Source organism: Cornus florida, unplaced genomic scaffold (genome assembly GCF_030987335.1).
Source record: "Cornus florida cultivar Cherokee Brave unplaced genomic scaffold, ASM3098733v1 CherokeeBrave_3.0.0_Hap2_Chr11, whole genome shotgun sequence".
NCBI lineage: Eukaryota > Viridiplantae > Streptophyta > Magnoliopsida > Cornales > Cornaceae > Cornus > Cornus florida.
Genome location: NW_026775581.1, coordinates 103911942 through 103933849, shown reverse-complemented (window position 1 = coordinate 103933849; position 21908 = coordinate 103911942). Strand labels below are relative to the sequence as shown.

Here is a 21908-nt window from a genome sequence, read left to right as displayed (position 1 = left end):
TTTTTTTTTTTTTTTTTTCATTGACAAGAAATTTACATACAAGCCTTTTTTTAATAAGTAAATATATTGTTAGTTTCATTTTTTAATTTTTATATCTTTCTAATCCTATTGTTCCTTTCGTTTTTACCATTTTTTGAAGCTCTTTCTCTTTTGTCATAATTCTTAAAAATTGTATGCTCTTTGTTGTGCTTCAAATTTCTAGGGTTGCAGGTTGCATGAGTTGGTGGAACCATTTTCCAAATGTTGCCTGAAATAAATTTGGATTCTAAGGATTAAATTCATTTCTAATTTTATGATCTCAAATACCTTCATTTTTTTCACAATTAAACGGTTATATTATGAAAAAGGAATGGAAGAACAGGAAGATGAAGATCAAAGTTAACACCCCTGGGAATAAAATGAAAAAAGATAATAGCAAAATAAATGTGGAGCAAAGAATAAATGAAAGGCCATGGCATTTTCATCCTAATTGCTTCCTTTTTTCTTTTCTTTTTTTCAGAATTTCTATCTTCAATTTACTTCACAATTTTAAATAATGCAACAAAGCTTTAGTTAAATAAGTTAGGTTCAGAAAAACAATAATATCGTGTTTGTTTTTTTTGAGAGTAACGTAATCAGTGCTTTGAAATTGGAAAGGAATGAAATTTAGTTAAAGTATTAATAAGAAAATAAAATCAAAACCATTGAATTCATTGCATTATTGTCCTGTACACTGTGCTGTAAGGCAATCCCCTCTTCTAAGACGAAACAGGGTAATTTATTGATGGCAACATCTCCTTGTACATTCTCTTGCTGCCTTCCGCATCTTTACAGCTCATTTGGATTTATCTTCAAGCTGTAATTTTTTTTTTCAACCAACTAGAATATAGTAATAATATTTTAAAATAATGTTCTCAAAAGAACTCCAAATAAATTGAAAGGAATCTAATACTAATTAATTATGAAAACTTCTTAAGACCATTAGTGATATCATTGTTCAATTTTTAGAAACAATTTATTTTAAAGGTAGAGAGGAAAATATACAACAGATACTTATAAATATACAACAGATATTTATATATATACAGATGGGAGAGAGAGCGAGAGAGTGAGAGAGAGCTGTATTGACTGTTGTGAAATAGTACGAAATGATGGTCCCAAACTTGTGGTTGCACGCTTGAGGCGCCTTCTAGAATAGTAATTGATTATCGTGGAAATAGTAGACATGTCAATCATTTCAGTACAGAGTGATTGGCTATTATGTACTTTTTCACTTTCTCTGAATGTTACTCCGCCGGATTTGAAATAGGATTCATGGTGACGTCAGCGCGATGTATTTTACTCGTAAAGGAGGAAAAATTATTAGATAACCCGGTGTATGGTACCAAGGGCATCCCAACCATTGGATGTGGTGGGGCCCACCACCACATCTATAATCCAACGGCTCTCACTATCACGGGTAGGGTACAATAACCCCGGGAACTCCGACTTTGAGATTCCAGAAATAATTATTGGCTGGTCTTCAACTAATATTTGGTGAATTATTTTAATGAAAACATAAATTGATGTTAATTTTTTTTTTAAGAACAATAGTGAAGATCTATACCATACATTGACATATTATTTGTAATTAACAAATTTAATATGGTGAAATAGATATCAACTTACCAAATCAAAGATGGTAATTTAATTATCAAATAAATCATATAAATTTTTTTTAAATACGAATATAATTGAAATTCAAGTGAGACACAATGATTGTGAGTAGGGTAGAGCCAGAATTACTAAGTAAGGGGGTTAAAGATAATAAAAAATTTGAAGATGAACACAACAATTTTTTTAATAACGATATATTATATATATTAAAAAATAGACCGAAAAGTGATGATGTTCTTATATATCAAATCAAAAATTTCAGGGGATAAAAATTAAAAATCAATCTTAGAGAGATTCTTCTTCTCAAGTCTATGTAATTTCCTTGCTAGACCCCTAAACGGGCCAAACCCTATGAGGAAAAGTATCACTACGTGTTGAGAGGAAGTGACTAAAGAGCAGTAAAAATTGATTACATATCACACATGGATTGTACTAATAGGAAAAGGAAGAACAGTACTATAAATTAGGCTGATAGGAAGAGAAATAATAGTATTAAAAATTGATTACATATAGATTGAATTGAAAAACATAGTAGTACTAAATTTTTCACAAAAATTAGACTTAGCTCATTAAAAGCTCCGCCCATGATTGTGAGGGCCATCACGTGTGCGGGGTAAGCCTCATAACTATTACGTCTCATTCCACAAATTTTTCTTCTTCTTTGATGTAAATATATGGGCATACTTTTTTAAACAATTTTTTTGTTTTTTTTTTTTATAAAAATATTTTAATTTAATTTGAAATTATATAATTTAGCCCCAAACTCCATCAATTTTATATTGTACAAAGTTTTAAAGCTTTATACATGCAATGCAATTAAATCGAAAATATAAAATATAAATCAAAGATATAACACAACTTAAATCCAAAATAAAATATAATTATTTCAATCATGTTACACTAATTTTTGGTTACTACGCGAGAGAAGATCATAATCTAATTAAAAAAAATAAAAGAAAAGAAGAGTAGGATTCAATAAAAAAAGGGAAAAAAAAAAAAAACCAACTCCTGAAAGGACTGTGAGTCACGGTGCGAGTAGTTCAGGAACAGGAGTAGGACCTACCGAAAACATGACATCGGAAGTCTGAACTTGAAATCGCACGGTTGGTGTTCAAGTTCCGTAACACCACACAGTTATATAATAATTTTTCCTCCACATTTAAAAATAGAGGGTCACGTTAGTAAGTTTAAACGTGACTATTGTTACAAGGAAATTTCGGTTCGAATTATAATGGACAAACGCATTCCAACCATGCATCACCTTGGTATTGTCACAAAACAAACTCATAATTTTGGCATTATCTATTATGTTATAGTTTATTTTATTATAAAGAACGAACTTATTAGGGGTGTACACTGTTTCGATTTTTGGAGGAATCGATCTCAATGATATCTAAGAATTGAATTGTTAAGACATGGAACCAGTTTCATGATATCGGTTTGGTTTCGAATCTGTATATTTTTTTATATTTAAATTAATGACTCTAAATCAATTCGTAGTATATTTTGATGTATAATATTATGCATGAGAACATATTTTTATTATATATATCTCTTTGTATGTATCAATATATATATATATATATATATATATATATATATATATATTAGTAATTATATAATTAAAAATATAATATTTATAATTATTATACGGTTTCGGTTCCAGAACCTTTTCCAACGATTCCTAAAAATTGGAACCAAAACCAAAATCGAAGCATCAATTCCGATTCGGTTCTGTGTGCACAGTTAGAATTTATGGTCGGTCATACCACACTTGATTTATTCTTAGAAAAATATTTTTTGGTTGTAGATGTAGTTTTTAAAAAAAAATGTATCTTAAGAAAAACATATTTACATATAAATTGTTTTAAATACAAGTAAAATTGAAACTCGAGTGAGACACAATGATTGTGAGGGTCTCATTCGACAATTTCATCTTTGATATAAATGTATGGACATATTTTTTTTAAAAAAATTATTTTTTATAAAAATATTTTAATTTAATTCGAAATTATATAATTTAGCCCCAAACTCCATCAATTTTATATTGTACAAAGTTTCAAAGCTTTATACACGCAATGCAATTAAATCGAAAATATAAAATAACTAATTAAAAATAAACTATTAAATTAAAGATAAATCAAAGATATAACATAACTTAAATCCAAAATAAAATATATATTTCAATCATGTTACACTAATTTTTAGTTACTACACGAGAGCAGATCATAATCTAATAAAAAAAATAAAAGAAAGGAAGAGCAGGATTCAATTTGCAGGAAAGAAATAAAAAAAGGAAAGAAAAAAAACCCGACTCCTGAAAGAACTGTGAGTTACGGAGCAAGTAGGTCAGGAGCAGAAGTAGGACCCACTGAAAACATGACATCGGAAGTCTGAACTTGAAATCACACGGTTGGAGTTCAAGTTCCGTAACACCACACAGTTGTATCATGTATGTGTCTGAAATCAACAAGACCGTGTTATACACGCGCGACACATCGCTAAAACACCAAAATCTATCAACTGTACCCCGAAGATTTTACCACATATACATATATAATTAGTGACCATTATTTACTGTTCACACCCAGCCTTTCTTTCTGATACCCCAATTTTCAATTTTTTACAATGGTCATGCTAAGAATCACAGTCTGGGTTATTAATTACATTGTTTTTTACTCGAGAAGGGTTATTAATTTCATAATTGTTAACATTTATTAGCAATTTGTTCTGTGTCACATACTCACAGTCTGTGTGAGCAAAGAAGAAGAAAGAGAGTACACACATTCATTCATGCTTTTGTGACCTTGGCCTATAGAGAGAATCAAAAATCACACACATATTCCCTCATACTATTCTCTCTTTAGGGCTTCTCTCTTCTTCAATCCTCTAGAAATTTATTTATCCACAATTATATATATATATTCAACATGCATTCGGCGGCGGAGGAGGCAGTAGTGCAGAACCCTTTGAAGAGGAAGTTTGAGTGCATGGACTCCATCGACCCTGAACCCATGGATGCTACTCCTCTGATCAATCCCAAAAATTTCCAACCCAGAAGGTATACAATGTATATATGTATGTCTTTAATTGATATTGTATGTATATATGTAATTATATGTTTGTATGATTTCTGGGCTTGCATGTTTAATTAGGCATCAATTAATGTATGGTTTCTGGGCTTGCATGTTTAGTGTATGTATGTATATATGTATGTGTGATTTATGGGCTTGCTTGTTTAATTAGGTATCAACTTAAGGTGTATGAAATTGCACTGAGGAGAAACACTATAGCTGTGCTGGGAACTGGGGCTGGTAAGACTATGATAGCTGTTATGATGATCAAAGAGATTGCTAAATCTATAAAGCTCCAAGCTTTCAAGAAATTGATTGTTTTTTTGGCTCCTACTGTTCATCTTGTTCAACAGGTACATTTATTTCTCTTTCCTATTTATTTAGTTCACTTAATGTAACTTCACTTTCTTTTCTTTTTAATTTCTTTTAGTTTGATTTTGGGTGTGGATTTTTCTCTCAAATAATCTTCCCCTACTAAATTTTTACTTTTTCTATTTGGATTCTTAAAAGCACTCTTCTTTAGCTTGGGAAATTTTTATATAATATATATGTGTGTATGTTTTAAGTAGTTGCTTCTGGTTTAATTTTATATCAATTAATTTATCCCACTCAATTTTTACTTGTTCTATTGAGATTCTTAAAGTACTTGTCTTTAGCTTGGGAAAAGTTATGTGTGTGTATTTTAAGCGGTTGTTTCTGGTTTATTTTTCTTTCAGTTAATTTATCCCAACTTAATTTTTACTTTCTCTATTGAGATTCTTAAAATATTTGTTTTTGCTTGGGAAAATTAATGTGTGTGTATGTGTGTTTTAAGTGGTTTTCCCGCACCCTGAGGATAATGGTCTTTTTAGTTAATAGCTCTCTCACACACACACATATACATACATGTATATATTTATACATATATAACCACATACATACCTTTGCCTGGTTTGCAGTTTACGTTGAAGAGAAGTCTTTTTGTAGAAAAAATAAAATAAAATAAAAATTTATTATTTTTTAATGCATTGCAGCAATGTAAGGTTATAAAGGAGCATGCAGAACTTGAAGTGGAAGAATACTATGGAGCCAAAGGGATTGATGAATGGAATGCCAGCTGCTGGGAAAAGGAAATTAATGAACATGATGTGAGAGTCCGAGCTCTTGACACCACCCCTCTGATAATTACAGTATTTAGTTTTACTGAAATGCCGTGTAATTCTTATATTTGCATGGCTCCATCTTGATCCTTTTTATTTTATTCTGATATTTTGCTTTGTTATTTGAAAAATCTCATCCTCGCTTTTCTTCTTGTTCTTTTTTTTTTTTTTTTAAAATCAATTTAATGTTTCATACTTTACCTTGTTATTGGCATTTGGGTTTGGGGGATTACTTGTCAAATTGAGTTTCTCCGCATATTTGGTTACTGATAACAAATTTTATATAGCCAAAATAAACGACATGAGATGCCTGAGTAACAACGCAAAACCTAGGAGGCATACTCCAAGGACAAGCAAAACAATGAATCTTAGTAAAGAAATCCATGTTGTCTACTGCTAGCAACATATAACTATCAGCTGTAAGTTTATTCAACTACAACTAGCAGAACACTTCCTATATGTTGAAATATTTCAATGCTGAGACGCGACACGCTCCATTGGGGAATCCTTCACACCCTTTAAGCACACAAACTTGTCCCTTATGTTCCTCTTGGATCGGACAAGCTTCCTTATCTTGATAAACATCTTCATGCAAAGAATGATAGATAACTGCTGTAATGCCAGCCACTATACCTTGTTCGTAGATGAGTTCCTTGTGAAATTTGCACTATGCACAGGACTATCTGATTGCAACTATCAGGATTACTCAGTGTCCCCAGTTCATTGTGGTACATCTCCATATGTCTTGTGTAATTACACCCTACGGTGTTTCTCAAAACATAATGCTGGAGAGAGAATTCCTTATGCAATCAGCTTATCTTGATTTGCAGGCATTTTGTAAATAGCATGCACAGAATAAGTGGCTGCTTTGGTGTATCCTTCCCTGAGCACAACAACTAAGCCCAGGGCAGCCTAGACTTTTCAAGTCGACATAAGACTTGCATGGAAGCTGGGGTGTAAACAACTTGATATTTTCTTTTTCGATGAAGATCTAAATTGGGATTTAAATACTTTCTCCCATTTTGACTGTTTTCGTTGATAGTTTCATTTTACAATATACGAATTAAAGATGATTACTTAAATCGAGCTTGTTAGGGAGCTAGACTACTTACTTCTGAGAATCTCCTCTTTACTACTTCAACTTTCAATTCTCATCTATGAATCGTTACTTAATAAATATGGCACTCTTGGATAAGGAATCGATGGTGGTATATTTATTAGTTTGAAATTTTGTTGGCAAGACTAATGGACAGAAGGTTATTTCAGGAAGGAATTTAATAGTGTTCTAAAACTACAAAGTTATTCTCCTTTTCTTACTAGAGTTGGTTAATGTTTCTCTCTTTTTTCATTTACTGTCAAAAGTATGAGTTTGAGAAGAAAGTGTAGGTAATTGATATTAAATATATCAATCTCTCTTACCCTTCAAAAAAAAAAAAATCAATATTTCTTGATGCACTTTTACTGGATGAGACATAAGACTGTCTTTTATGGATCATGCTCAAAATTGGATTTTTTCCCCTTAAACTCCTAGACGTTGCTTGGCACTATCAATTTATTCATTGCTTACAACTAGATAGTAATATGCATTTATACGTCTTTTCCCCCCTATTTTACAGGTTCTAGTCATGACACCTCAGATTTTACTGGATGCCTTGAGGAAGGCATTCTTGAGTATTGAAATGATTTCCTTAATGATAATTGATGAGTGCCATCATGCTACTGGGAACCATCCGTATACAAAAATAATGAAGGTAAATATCATTTGTGAGTAGAAAATCCATCACTCATTTTCATACTTATCAAAAAAAAAAAAATTCTATCCTTCATTAGTACTATTATTTTCAATCTTGCCACGATCAAACATGTTAATGATTGTATCATGTTTCGCTTGAAGGAATTTTATCACAAATCAAACGAAAAGCCAAAGGTTTTCGGAATGACTGCGTCCCCTGTAACTAGAAAAGGTAAGTTTCTCACCTTTTGTCTTAGGTAAGTTTTGAAAATAACTACGATCAATTCCTGCTCTTCTCTCTGTTACGATTGTTAGTTGTTACCCTTTTTCAAATTTACTTCAAATAAGATGTATCGGATCTGGCCTAGAACGAACGGGTGGGTGCTTTCTATATATCTTTGAGGTGCATTTATTTGCTTTAACTAACAATGCTGCTTCCTTGATTTTATATCAATTTGAACTTTCGATATGAGCTTTTAATCCTGCTTGCGTTCTTTACCTATGTAAGATGCTTTCTGAAGTTGTACCATTTGACCAATGCAAATGACAAGAGGGGAAAAAAGAAAATGAGGAAAGGGAAAATAGAGACCTGCACTTGGTTTTGGTCACAATTATATCAAAACGTATGGTGACTAGTGATCTTAGATAAAAACTGGATATAAAATATTTGTCCAGTAATTTCTGTTGCGATTTTGTATTAATTAGCTAATTTTATTGAGTTTCTTCTTATGGAGTTTTATAGAATAATTTTCTATTCCTTGTTTATGAAAATCTGGTTGAAAGCTTCATAAAAAGGAGTTAATGATAGGAATATATGGTATCTAAGGTGAGAAATGGCTAACCCATCAAGCTTTAATGTGAGAAATTTTGAGGGTAATTCTCTAGGAGCATTTTTCGTGGTGAGAGGGATGGAAGTAAATTTAAGTAGCTGATTGTTCGGATTCCACTTTGTGTATATTAATATACATTATGACAAAGTTTTGGTGGTTGGTCCATGTCACCGACTGGCTCGGGTGTTGATACGGTGCACGCAAGTGTAGGATTTTTTTAATCCCTGAAATTTGGAATTCGCCTACAACTATAAAGTATCGAAGAGTCCTTGATAGGGATGGCAAAACACCCCACCCCCTGTAGGTACCCTCCCTGTTTAGGATGGTTTTGGGGACCTTTTTATATAAATGGAACGGGTTTAGTAATGAAAAAACCACGCGGGTTCAGGGCAGGGGAGAGTCGCCAACCCCGCATTGTTTATATTAGGAATTTACTGTTTTACCCCTATATATTATAATACATAACGAAATATCCTAAGTATATATACTGAAGAAAACCCTAGTAGCCTTATATCAATTCAGCTGCACGCCCTTTAGGCCCTTCTAGAGATTTCCGTTGGCGATCTGTGGTCTTGCTGTCTTTGTCTCTTCGATCAGTGGTTCTGGATTCGTCTTCCAATCATCTAACTGTGGCCATCGCCATCTTCAAACTGAGGTGAAGGAGATCGAAGCAGATCTGACAATAACCATCTTTGGTAATGTTTTTTCTTCTGTAAACTTTGATGATCTGACCATCGTCTCTCGGATGGGTATTTTTTTGCCCTTTGGTCAACTTTGGTTCTCACCGGCTACGTCTTCCAGAGATTTAGTTCTCCTGATTACTGTGTTTTTCATATTGTTATAAATTTGTCTAAAATTCATTTATGACATGGCAAAAAAATCTTTTGGCTAAAGAAGTGTGATGGTGAAGCTTCCTTCTTAGCTTCTGAAGGAAGCTTTGAAATTCTTGGGCAACAAGTGTTATTTGGCTTCCAAAGGAAGCTTTGTAATATACTTGGACACCAAGTATATTTTTGGTTATAAATAGTCTTGCATTCATTCGATGAAAAGCATCCGAGAGGCATCCAAGAGTAAGACAATATTCGGATCAAGAGAGTATATTGGTTTTGTGCGTGTGAGAAAATCCTTTTGTGTGTGCAATCTTCAGGTGACACTTAAAGCTTGTCTTTGGGTGGGTTTTTCTCTTTGTGTAAACCATATACTATTTGGGGTATTTCTTGAGTGTTAAGTGAGTCTTCTTTGTTGGTGAGTGAGTGGTGTGAGAAGAGAGATTATTGTGAGGAAGAACCAAAAGTTCTTCAGTTTGTAATCTTCTTCTTTATAGTGATACGAATCATCATCGCCCGTGGACGTAACCCTATTTGTGAGGGTGAACCACGTATAAATCCTTGTCTCGTTTGTGTGTGCCTATTTATTTTCTTGTTATTAATTTTTCTCTTGTTCTCATAAACTCCTATTCGATCCTTATTTCATAACACATATCTTTACCAACTTGACCACACCTGGCTGCATTTTGTCCTTTTACAGGGCATTTTGGTATGGTTTTTGTTCAAGGAATAGTATAAGCGATTGATTTTGAGTAAACTCTGTGTTATGGTGGCTAGGGGTTCACACGGTCCGGTTCGGACTGGTTCTAGGCTGAACTAGAACCGAACCAGTCCTAACGGTTCCGAAAATTTTAGAATCGGAAATCCTCTAAAACCGAACCAAAAACGACCGGTTTGGTTCGGTTCTATTCACGGTTTTGAGCTTTTTCCCATTCAACTCAAAATGAAAGAAATAAAAACCTGTTCTTAGAATTTTCGAATCTTGTACAATGAAATACTGAAATTGCAATAATTGGAACAATTCCTCAAATCTTGATTGATCAATTTGAACAACACAGCAAAAATCTTCGTACACTCACTTCCTCAAAGAGAATCCGCAAGTTAAGATGAAATGTAAATTGCAACATTAGGGATTGCACTTGTATCAAATGTAAAGTGATCACCAACAACACCTAATCGGTAAGGACCAAGATTGCCGCCATCAGCCACTAGATTGTTGTCAATGATCTCCTTGCTTGCTCACAGTCCCCCAGTTTGTGCATGAGGCACTAATGCGTAAAGGATGAGGTGTGGTCGTTGTAGATGGTTGTGAGAGAGAGTGGGGGAGGGAGGGAGGGAGGGAGCAGTGAAAGGAAGCATAGGAGAACAGGACAGGGTGAGAGCATTAGATACTTAGATGAGAATTATATATATTAAATTTTTTTAGTTAGTGGTTTGGTTCGGTCCTACCGAACCTTAAACCAGAGCCGAACCATTAAGTAACGGTTCTTTATTTTTGGAATCGGGATTGAACTGAACAGTAGCAGAACGGACCAAACCGTGCGATCTGGTTCACTGCTTTGATCGGTTTTTTGGGCACCCCTAATGGTGGTAGGGGCTACAGGTTGAGATTCAAAAATTTGGAAATTTAGGGATTTGAATGGGGTGGGGCTGTTGGGACCGGGGATGGGGTGTAGGGGTGGTTTTTTAAATGGCTATGGGTGGTACCAAATTAAATGGGGATGGGGATGTGGAATGGCTAACCTGTCAAGCTTTAATGTGAGAGAATTTGAGGGTAATTCTCTTGGAGCATTTTTCGCGGTGAGAGGGAGATGGAAGTATCTAAGTAGCTAATTGTTGGGATTCCACTTTGCGTATTATTATATACATTATGCTAGAGTTTTGGTTGTTGGTCCATGTGCTCTGGTGTTAATACGGTGCATGCAAGTGTAGGATTTTTCTAGTCCCTGAAATTTGGAATTTGCCTACAACGATAAAGTGTCAAACAGTCCTTGAAATAGTTTGGGAAAAGATTAATAATTTAAGAGGAAGGGTACAATTAGTTATTCGTAAAAGTGGTAATATGAATATGAAAAAAAAAAAATGTAATATGAGTGCCTTTACACTTTGCAAAGATATGAGGTGCCATTCTAGGATTCCATCTTATAGTATCATGGCCAAAATGAATTCCTGACTCCATCATCTCCATAATCCCTTCCTGAGCCAATTTTTTTCGGATTCATGTGGCTTTCACGCTCAATTACTTAAACTACTTAAGGTAAACTACCTTATTTTTCTCTCTCTCTCTCTAGATCACCTCGTTTCTCTCTCTAGAAGACCTTGTTGTTTTCACCGGCAAAGAATTGAGTTCCAGAAGAAATATAAAAAGAAGAAGAAGAGAATTGTGTAAAGGCTCGAATGAGATTAATCACTCATTCATGGCTCTAGTATTTATAGATATAAAAAGCACATGCTCATATTACAAGAAAATATACTAAATCAAATCTAAATTAAATCACAGCATATTCTATAGCATAATCAAATCTTTGCTAATATGGTAAGTCAGTCCATAAATTGTGGCTATCATATTTGCTAACACTCCCCTCCAAGTTGGTGCCCAACTTGGACAATGCATCTTCAAACACGGTCTTGCTAGCACCCTTCTTCAAAATCTACAAGTTGCAGAGTGCAAATCTGACTAGCGATGATTTTCTCTCAAATGAAGTGTCGATCAGCAAATCAAAAATTATCCTCAAACCATAAACAATTAACAATGTCTCCTCAGACCATAAACAATCAATCATGTCTCCTCAGATCGTAAACAACCAACAATGTCTCCTCAAACCATTTCCCTTCACATGTTTAAAACATGTAGATAGAAGAATTAACAATGTCTCCTTAGACCATTCCCCTTCATACATATGTTTTAAACAATGTAGATGAAAGAATTAACAATGTCTCCTCAGACCATAAAAAAGAAACAACCATGTCTCCTCGGACCATTTCTGAATGGGTGATACCAAACTCGCAACGCCCTTATTGAAGTCAGACTACCCTGCCTACCCGACACCTCCCATATGGGCGATTTCACCTCAGACCATTCCCGAATGGGTGGTGCTGAACTCGCAATGCCCTTATTGCAGTCGGACCACCCTGGCTCTGATACCAAGAAGAAATATAAAAAGAAGAAGAAGAAGGAGAGAATTGTGTAAAGGCTTAAATGAGATTAATCACTCATTCACGACTCTAGTATTTATAGATATAAAGAGCACATGCTCATATTACAAGAATGGAAATTAAATCAAATCTAAATTAAATCATAGCATATTCTATAGCATAATCAAATCTTTGCTAATATGGTAAGTCATTCCATAAATTGTGGCTATCATATTTGCTAACAGTTCCAATGAATTTGATTCTGAAGAAGAACATAGATATGAAATGATCAGAAGAAATTTCAACTTTGTGTTGCCATTAGAGTCTCTTTCTCTATCTGGGACTCTAAGCTGGTGATAACTGTCTGAATTGGCTTTGTAGGAGTTGTAAGAAGATTAAGAGGTTGCAATTACGGAATTTTGAAGGTATTGCTGAAAACTCAAAGACCAATCATCACAGATCCTGGAGGATTCATGAACTATAGAGCAATTCTTATCATTTTTCTTTTTTCTATTTCGGGTTTTGATAATATTTGATTTGATAAGTGAATTAGGTATATATATTTAATACAACTAGCATTTCTCATCTTTTTCCTTTTCCTTTTCCTTTTTGGGTTGATTTTCTGGAAGGTATTTTGAAGAAAATTCATTCCATTAACCAAACACTAGAATTGTAATAATCATTTTATTCCTGCATCATTTCATTTCAGAACCAAACAGTAGAGTGAAAATGACATACCATTCCTTTCCCATTCTCATTCAATTTGTACTTGCATTCCATTCCCATTCCATTTCATTCCCGCGTACCAAACGTAGCCTTTGGGTTTGATTTAGATTTGAATTTTCAGTAAGTTTAAATTACCGTCAAGACCTGTTCACTCCCCTCTAGGTCTAAATTACGGACTTTGATCTGTCTCTTTATCATAATCTAGGGTCGTGGTCCTTACCGCATCAAATTTATCATATCTTTTATTATTTGAGATTCTCCTTATTTCTTTAGGATTTTATTTTTGGAAATTGTGCTTTATTTTAGTGCATATATATATATAGGCTTTGTACATTGAGTTTGACAATTTTTAGTAAAATCAACATTGAGAGAGCTTCTTCCTTCTAATTTCTTCTTTTTCTTCCCTAATCTTCTCTTCTTTTTCTTTTCTCCCTTCTCTACTGATTTTGCATCAATTTGGTATCTTGTGTGCTTGCGGCAACCTTGTGGGCAGGTGCGAGGTAGTGGCAGGTTACCACACTGGGCGAGCTGCAGGTGCACAATCCCACATCACCTGGGTAAGGGAAAGGTGAAGTGCTTATATGTGGTGGTGTTATCTCCAATTGGTATGAGGCCTTTTGGGGTAAAGCCCAAGAACAAAACCGTGCGGGCTCAGGCCCAAGGCGGATAATATCATATCATGTGGTGAAGTGGGTTGTTACAAATAGTCTCAAAACCTGACCAGCTGGAAGTGTGGCCAACAAGGACATTGGGCCCCAAGGGGGGTGATCGTGGCAACCTTGTGGTTGGGTGCGAGGCACTAGCAGACTACTACACTGGGCGATCTACAGGTACATAATCCCACTTCCTCTGGGTAAGGGAAATGTGAAGTGCTTATATGTGGTGGTGTTATTTCCAATTGGTACGAGACCTTTTGGGGGTAAAGCTCAAGAACAAAACTGTGCGAGCTCGGGCCCAAAGCGGACAATATCATATCATGTGGTGGAGTGGGTCGTTACAGTGCTGCACCATTACACATTATAATGATGTTTCTATGTTTCTGCTCAAACATAAGAGTTTAGGCCTAATTTCAGAAAAAGTGTTGGACTAGATTATAAGGGATTCATATATATGTTAACGTTTTCATGTATTGTAATGGCTCGTTGGTTTGTGAGTGCTAAACCCAGGTTGTTATAATAGGGAGATAAAGCCAGGCCACACCCAGGCTTTTATATTTGAATTTTTATCTACTGAGAAGTTGCTTGATGTTTGAATATTTTGTTTCCTTTTCCCTTTTTATTAATTTTAAGACACATTGTTATTTCAATTTTCTCAGTGTTTGATTCACTATATATTTATATTTTAGTTTTCAATTTTCATGGTGCTAAATAATAGATAATTTTATGCATGTTTTAACTTTTAGTATGCCTTTGGACATTAGGTGTCTCATCCATCATGGATTGTGAGGAACAAATATCCGAACTTGAAAGCATCTTGGATTCGCAGGTTGCTTATACATCTGTAAATTCTAGTATATTGAGAAATTAATGTTGTAAAATTAAGGCTACATTGATCATAAGTATCACACATGTATGCTGATTGATAAGCGTTTTGTTATGAAATTATGCAGATTTATACGATTGAGGATAAAACAGAACTGGAAGAATTCGTCCCCTCAGCAAAAGAAACTTGTCGATTTTATGACCAAGCAGTGTATTCTGATCTGGTTTTGAAAGCAAAGTTGGAACATTCGTTGGTGAAGGTATTCCTAAGCGCACACATACAGACACACGTAATCATGCATATATACATGCATGCATATAATACATGCATTTTTTTATATATGTATATATGTATGTATTTGTTGAATCTGTGCACACAATATCTGATATATATTTGACAGGTTATTTTTCTAATCCCTTTTTTTTTTTTGGCATGAACAGTTTGATGCTTTGTTGCTCAAGTTGGAAGATTCACTGCCGTGTCACTGTATGGACATGGATGATAACTATAAGACACTTAGAAAGCGGTTTTCCAATGACAATGCAAAGATTTTGTATTGCCTTGAAAATCTTGGTCTTTTATGTGCTTTTGAGGTATGGTTATATGTGTAATAACTTCTACTGTAGAAGAGGAGATGTAAGTGAAAATAGGAGGAAATATGAATTGCTGTTGATAACCTAGGTTTTATAATCTTATTTTTTATTTTTTATTTTTTCTTTTTCATACAAGTAATTCTACTATTCAACATTAATAGCCTTAAAAATGACATATATGAAAAGAATTATGAAATAGCCCGTCTAGATAAAAGTTATTTCATTAAGTAATTTATCATTTTCTCTTCTTATTTCTGATCAGTAAAAGTAGTCTATAAATATAATGGTGAAAGATTCTAATCTGTGAGTGGCAAAACTGATGGTTTTATGATCATTTACAGGAGCAAGATTTTTTTAGGCATCAGTTTTATTACCAAACACCAAATTCATCTAATAAAGCCTAGTGGTACTTTCTCGCCTTCCAAAGTAGAAGGTCTAGGTTTCAAGTCCCTATAGGGGCAAGTGGGTGTGTGTGAGTGTTTCTTGCCAGGGTAGTAAAAAAAGGGCTTTGGTCAACTTTTCTAAACTTTTGTCTAAATGCTTCTTGGGAGACATTAAAGGAAATTCCAGAGATCTTTCTTAGGTTCTTCCTTGTTGGTATGCTTTGTCTATATTGATGTTCCGTTTTCTGTTTATAACACTTATTTCTTATGATCTTATCATAATATTCCCTGATTCAATAATTTCCTGTCTTACATAGCTCCATTTATGTTGAAATACTTTTGGTCTTCTCTTTTGGCTTCGATTTTGACGTTCGTGTATGTTTTCTTCTTCCTTAGGCTGTTAAAGTTTGTATAGAGAAAGTTCCCAATGCCAAAGAAGAATGTGAATTTCATAAAAGAGGTTCTTTACAGTACAAATATTATCTTGAAGAAGTGCTGTCTATTGTTGGTGGATCATTGCCATATGGCCCATATGGTATGCTATTTGGCAGCTTTTTATCTTTATCTACTTTTACAAAATTTATCAAAATCTATACTATTTGTTTCTTGCTAGCTATCTTTGTTGCTATATTTTATTTTCCCTATATACAGTAATACCAGTACTCAGTTTAATGGATTATTGGGGACCTGAAGCAAGCAGAGAGAAGAAAAAAAAAAAAAAAAACGTGTCTTCTTACAGTAGTAAGGAAGACTAGAAATACTCCAAGCGCCGTCGGAGCCTAGATTTCTAAAGGGAAATCTGGGAAAAGCCTGAAGAGAAGTTTATACTCTGAAAATAACTCAAGTGATATTGATAAAGGCTTGGTTCAGGAGATACAAAACACATTTCTTTTGTGTGCACGGTGTTTTGATGTATATTCCTGCTTGTTTTACCTATAATGTAAAACAATTACCACCATTTTTTTAAAAACTCTTTTTTTTAATTGTCTGAATTTCAAATTAATGAATTTTGCGAATTATTTTATTTTGTTCGGAGTTATATCCTTTATGTTTCTATACGTGTTATGGAATCATTTGAGCTTTTATATTGTGGGAATTTCTTTTGCTGATGTCATTGTTATACTGTTTACAGTCTTGCTGATATAAAAAATGTTCGAGTTGTGATCTTTTTTTTTGCTTGATAGTATAATTCATAGTCGAGAAGGAAAAAGATCTGAAACAGTGTAGTTATGGGTTTATATGCTTGATGCATTTATCTATGACTCTATGGCCATCTTGCCTTGATGATGCTAAATATTTGTGTAATTCGATATGTGGGGACTGGAATTCTCCTTTTAAGTTTGAGTTATTCACTCGTACCAGTTTCTTAATGTTGTTATCTCTCAGGCCATGAAAATCTTTTGGATGTTGGATCTGATGTTTCAAAAACAGTTGCTACTGGATTTATATCTTCAAAATTACATGAACTCCTTCAAATTTTTCAATCATATGGGTAATGCAACTCTTGCTATCTGGCTATTCCACTTTTTACTATTGTAACAGTTATAACTTACCCTCTCTTTTTTGGTTGCAGAGGAGCTAGGCAAGTGCTGTGTCTCATTTTCGTTGAAAGAATTATAACAGCTAAAGTTATTGAAAGAGTCATGAAGAAAACTGCATACTTACCCCATTTCACAGTTTCTTATTTAACTGGGAGTAATTCATCAGTTGATGGGCTGGCACCAAAAGTGCAAAAAGAAACATTGGAGTCATTCCGCTCCGGGAAGGTGTCTGAATCATTGTTTTGTATATTTGCATTAAGTTTTGCAGCTGTTCCATATAGTTCTCACTAATTTTTATAACATTCCATTTTAGGTCAACCTACTATTTGCTACAGATGTGATTGAAGAGGGAATTCATGTCCCAAATTGTACTTCTGTTATACGTTTTGACCTGCCAAAGACGGTTCGTAGTTATGTTCAATCACGGGGACGAGCTCGCCAAAATGACTCCAGATTTGTATTGATGCTTGAGAGGTGAATACAATTTTGTTTTATTTTTTTATTTTTGTTTTTTTCTTCTTAAATGCTTGCCATGTGTTCTCAACATTTGTTTTCTCAAGAGTAATTTACATTCTGTATTCTTACCGTACATATTTCTGCAGGGGCAACTTAAAGCAAAGAGATCAAATGTTTGACATAATTAGGAGCGAGTATTCTATGACAGATACAGCTATAAATAGAGACCCTGATGCCTACATCTTGAAATCGTGTAACATTGAGAAAACAGATTCATATTATGTAGATGCAACTGGAGCTTCGGTAACTGCAGATTCTAGTGTCAGTGTCATCCGTCAATATTGTCAAAAGCTCCCTGGCGATAAGTATGAAAATATTTTCTCCATTCAACTTCTTTTTTATAACTGTCTTTGCTTGGCACTTCCTCCCTCTCTAGTTTGTCCCTTCTCTATTTTATTTCTCTTGTTCCCACCAGTGTGATTTTGAGCATTTATCTGGTTTCAAGCCCTAATTATTTAATTTTTTCCACTTAGGTACTTCAATAAAAAGCCCAGTTTTCAGTTCTTGTTGTCAGGAGAGTTGTATCAGTGCAAGTTAACATTACCTCCTAATGCAGCTTTTCAAACAATAGTTGGTCCTTTAAGTGGGAATTATAAGTTATCAAAAAAGCTTGTATGTTTGGAGGCTTGTAAAAAGTTGCATCAGATGGGAGCTCTTGATGATCGTCTTCTCCCTTACAAAGAAAAGCCTACAGAAAATGAGTCTACTCTAAAGAACAAAGAATCAATTTTGGGTGCAGGTGGGCATATTTTTTTAAACCTACATGTGACAAAGATGATTATGTTGTGGTGCCTGTTTCTTTAAAACCTTGGCCTTCTTTAGAAATTTTACTTTTCATTTATTTTAGTTGTGTTGTATGATCTGAACCAAATCGAAGTACTTTGAGTATTTTTGCAATTGAAGTGCATATCAGATGTATCATGCTTCATATGACTCCAAGTGAGATCTTTCATAGAAATTATGCTCCAGTTAGTTCTTTTTAGGATCTTAGTAATGAAAAAGTGCATAAAAGATACTTGCTTCAATTTGTATATCTGCCAATCATGAGGTGATCTAAGAACATCGCATAAACTTTGTGTGTCAACCTCCCCCTGTTGTATACAATAGAGTATTAATATTTTTAAAATAAATGCCATAAAATTTTAGCTAGTGTCTATTATAACAATAATTGCACACATATTTATGACAATTTTTCTTATGTGTATTGAAGATACATAAACCAACAATTTGGCTATATGTCCTCCACACAGTAAAATCAATGGTTGGTGGCATTAGTAATAGTTGAAGCATATGTGAGTTCCTGCATGATTTAGCTTGTTTTGGTTGCTTTTGAATTCTGCTAGTGAAGTTAGAATTGTGTGGTTTTGAGTTACTATACTTCGGTGTTGTAACCTTATGATTTAGGGTTCTCTAAATTTCTTGAGTGATCACATTCAATGCCCTTGTAAACTGAGTGATTTATTTGCCACGCTCTTGGATAAAAAGAACTTTGACATGTCAGCAAGGGATAGATTAGAAGCGTTGGTCAGTTCACCTATTTCTGATGTTGGAGAGAAGTTGGTTCAGGTATCCTGGAAATACGTTGGTGGCTTCTATCTCTCTCTGCATCACTATCTACTCCATGTTTTCTCATTGTTGTCTCTGTTCTTTCGTTCTCTTCTTTCTTCTTGTTGTTGGTGGTTGATGAATTTGTTGACTCTGCTTGTTTTGTTGTTTGTCGTAAGTTTAAATTATATTATCCTTATTCTCCACACCATCTCACTTTTCTGTACTGCAACTCTCTTTTCTATAATATCATGTCTTGTGAGGCTCAGGAGACCAGACTGATGTAGCTTTTTGGAATTTTGTAGCTTTTACTGCTTTTGTTTGGCAGGTTTAGTCAAGATCTTGTAGCCCCCGTAGATATTAAAACCTAGCTCATTGTTCCCCATTGCTTATATATGTTAAACATAGTCTGATTTCATGATTCCTTTTTGTCATCAAGAAGCATCTTTGGTATATTAAAGTCCTATTTCATAGAGTTCCTTTAGGAAATTTGTCTCGACTTGATTTGAATTATCTTCCTCTATTATTCTTTGATGCTCATGCTTGCTTAATTGATTGGCAAATTAATTTTGTTTCACATGAAGTTTTCCATTATCTCGGGATTCAGAAAACCATAAGGCTGTATTATCAGAGGTTTTTGAGTAATTGGCGTCTTGGATTATAGCCAAACGTGGGATTAGGTTGCAATTTTGGTCTTGAACTTGCCTTTGTTAATGGTTTTCATCGTTTGTTAAGTCATTTTGTGTTTCTCATGCTGTCTGTAGGAACAACAAAGAGGAAGGAGTTACATGGGACGACCTGCACGCGTGCACTATACGGATCTTGGGGAGACAATCCTGACGGTGCATCTTTTCAAGCCCACAAAATCGATTTCTCTTGCAATATTGCTGATGAACATTATTGCAGCTTTGTTCTCTTGATTGAGTCAAAGCTAGATGATGACGTAGGAAATGCTGATGTGGAGCTTTACTTAGTTTCAAAGTTTGTAAAAGCTTCTGTTTCTTCATCTGGGCATATACATCTGGATGCTGAACAGGTTCAAGAATAATTTTGCATTAACTTTGCTTGCTTTTCATCTGAATACTTCTCATTATACTTTTTTGCTTTCTGTTGTCTCGAACCAGGTGTTGAAAGCAAAATGCTTTCAAGAATTTTTTTTTAATGGGCTATTTGGGAAGTTATTCCTTGGATCAAAACAATCAAGGGAAGGAAGAAAATTTCTACTTCAGACGGGAGAGAATTTATGGAACCCATCAAACATGTATTTGCTTTTACCCTTGGAGTCATTAAACATTCCAAGTCGTGAACCTTGGACAATTAACTGGATGGCAATAGACTCTTGTGTTTCTGCAGTGGAATTTGTGAAGAAAAATGCTTGGTTAAGTACTGAGCAATCTAATGGTGACCGGAGAAATTCGTTAATTGATAAGACAGATTCAGTTTGGACCGACTGCAATAGCACAAATGTTATCCACTTGGCAAATAAATCAGTTCCTATAAACGACCTTGGAGGGATGGTGGTCTTGGCCATTCATACTGGAAGAATTTACTCTGTCCTAAATGCAGTTGATAATACATCTGCTGAAAGTCCTTTTGATGGAAATTTTGATGCAAAAGATTCTAGTTATTCATCCTTTGCTGATTACTTCAACAAAAAGTACGCAAATTCTGATACTATATGAATTTTCTGTTCGCAAATTCTGATACTATATGAATTTTCTGTTTGCTGCATACCTTCCTTCTGCTTTTCTACTTTTTACTTTCTAAACTAAAATGTTATCCCTGATCAGGTATGGGATTGTACTGAAGCATCCAGGACAGCCTTTGTTGTTACTAAAGCAAAGTCATAAGGCTCACAACCTTCTCGTGGATTTCAGCAGTCAAGGTTCGTAATTTGCATGCTAAACCTCTAATATAATATAAATTTTTGTGAGTACATTGCCCCCACAATCCAGAGTTTTGTGGTCTGGACTAGCGAACTTTTTTTTGAAATCTTTCTGTGCTTTGCTGTTATTATTAATTATAAATACAATTCTCAAGTTGCTTTTTTTAAAAATAAAAAATATAAAAATATAAATTCATTCTCTTACCTGTTTTCTTTCAACTCTAAATGTGTTTGAGTGAGAAAAATTGTGGACAATGTTCATTCGTAAATGCTATAAGAAAAGTTCTCTCTCAAACACAGTATAACACACGCACATGCACATTTTTTTTTTTCCTAGTTGGTACTCGCACATACACATTTTCTTCCTACTGTTTGCGAATTTTGTGAAGAGGACTAAGAGGTATTATAGTGTTTTTTTTATTCTGTTATTTTTTTAAAGAGGCATGCATTTATTGGGTCTCTTTCATTGTTTAGCAAATGAAAGACCTTTTTTAGCAAAAGTTTCAGCGGTTTTCAAGTCACCAGATTCAGAATTAACTCTAAAATTCATAGAAGAACTGACAGTAGCTTTCCCTTTTCACCTGCTCCTGATTATTCTCAATATCTCTGTTTTCATGTTCACCCCCCTACCCCCAACCCAAAAGAAAGCCCTTTAGGGGGAATTTCAGAGGGACTGGTAGTAGCACAAGATAAAGGTTTCCATTGGTATTTGACTATTTTAATAATACAATCTTCATTGATTCAGATGTCTTCCACTAGGTCTTAACCTGCTTCATCTCTACACATATTTGCACAAACCTGTGTCTTTTCTTGCTTTCTAAGAGTGAATCTATATAGACGGGATGCGTGGGAAGTTTAATTTTCC

The 21908-nt window shown here is 34.3% G+C and overlaps 1 protein-coding gene across 1 annotated transcript in view; it reads left to right on the top strand.

Moving 5' to 3' along the window:
* Positions 1–4342: 4342 nt before the first annotated feature.
* LOC132283263 (endoribonuclease Dicer homolog 3) overlaps positions 4343–21908 on the top strand; it is a 29702-nt gene continuing 12136 nt past the window's right edge. The window contains exons 1-17 of the mRNA XM_059785196.1: positions 4343–4696; positions 4882–5062; positions 5723–5836; positions 7465–7599; positions 7743–7812; positions 14519–14583; positions 14708–14839; positions 15021–15173; positions 15953–16091; positions 16943–17048; positions 17130–17322; positions 17411–17571; positions 17700–17918; positions 18087–18352; positions 19923–20194; positions 20283–20815; positions 20949–21043. Of these exons, the coding sequence (XP_059641179.1) occupies positions 4566–4696; positions 4882–5062; positions 5723–5836; positions 7465–7599; positions 7743–7812; positions 14519–14583; positions 14708–14839; positions 15021–15173; positions 15953–16091; positions 16943–17048; positions 17130–17322; positions 17411–17571; positions 17700–17918; positions 18087–18352; positions 19923–20194; positions 20283–20815; positions 20949–21043 (2965 nt within the window). The 5' untranslated portion in view covers positions 4343–4565. The remainder of the gene's footprint in view (positions 4697–4881; positions 5063–5722; positions 5837–7464; positions 7600–7742; positions 7813–14518; positions 14584–14707; positions 14840–15020; positions 15174–15952; positions 16092–16942; positions 17049–17129; positions 17323–17410; positions 17572–17699; positions 17919–18086; positions 18353–19922; positions 20195–20282; positions 20816–20948; positions 21044–21908) is intronic.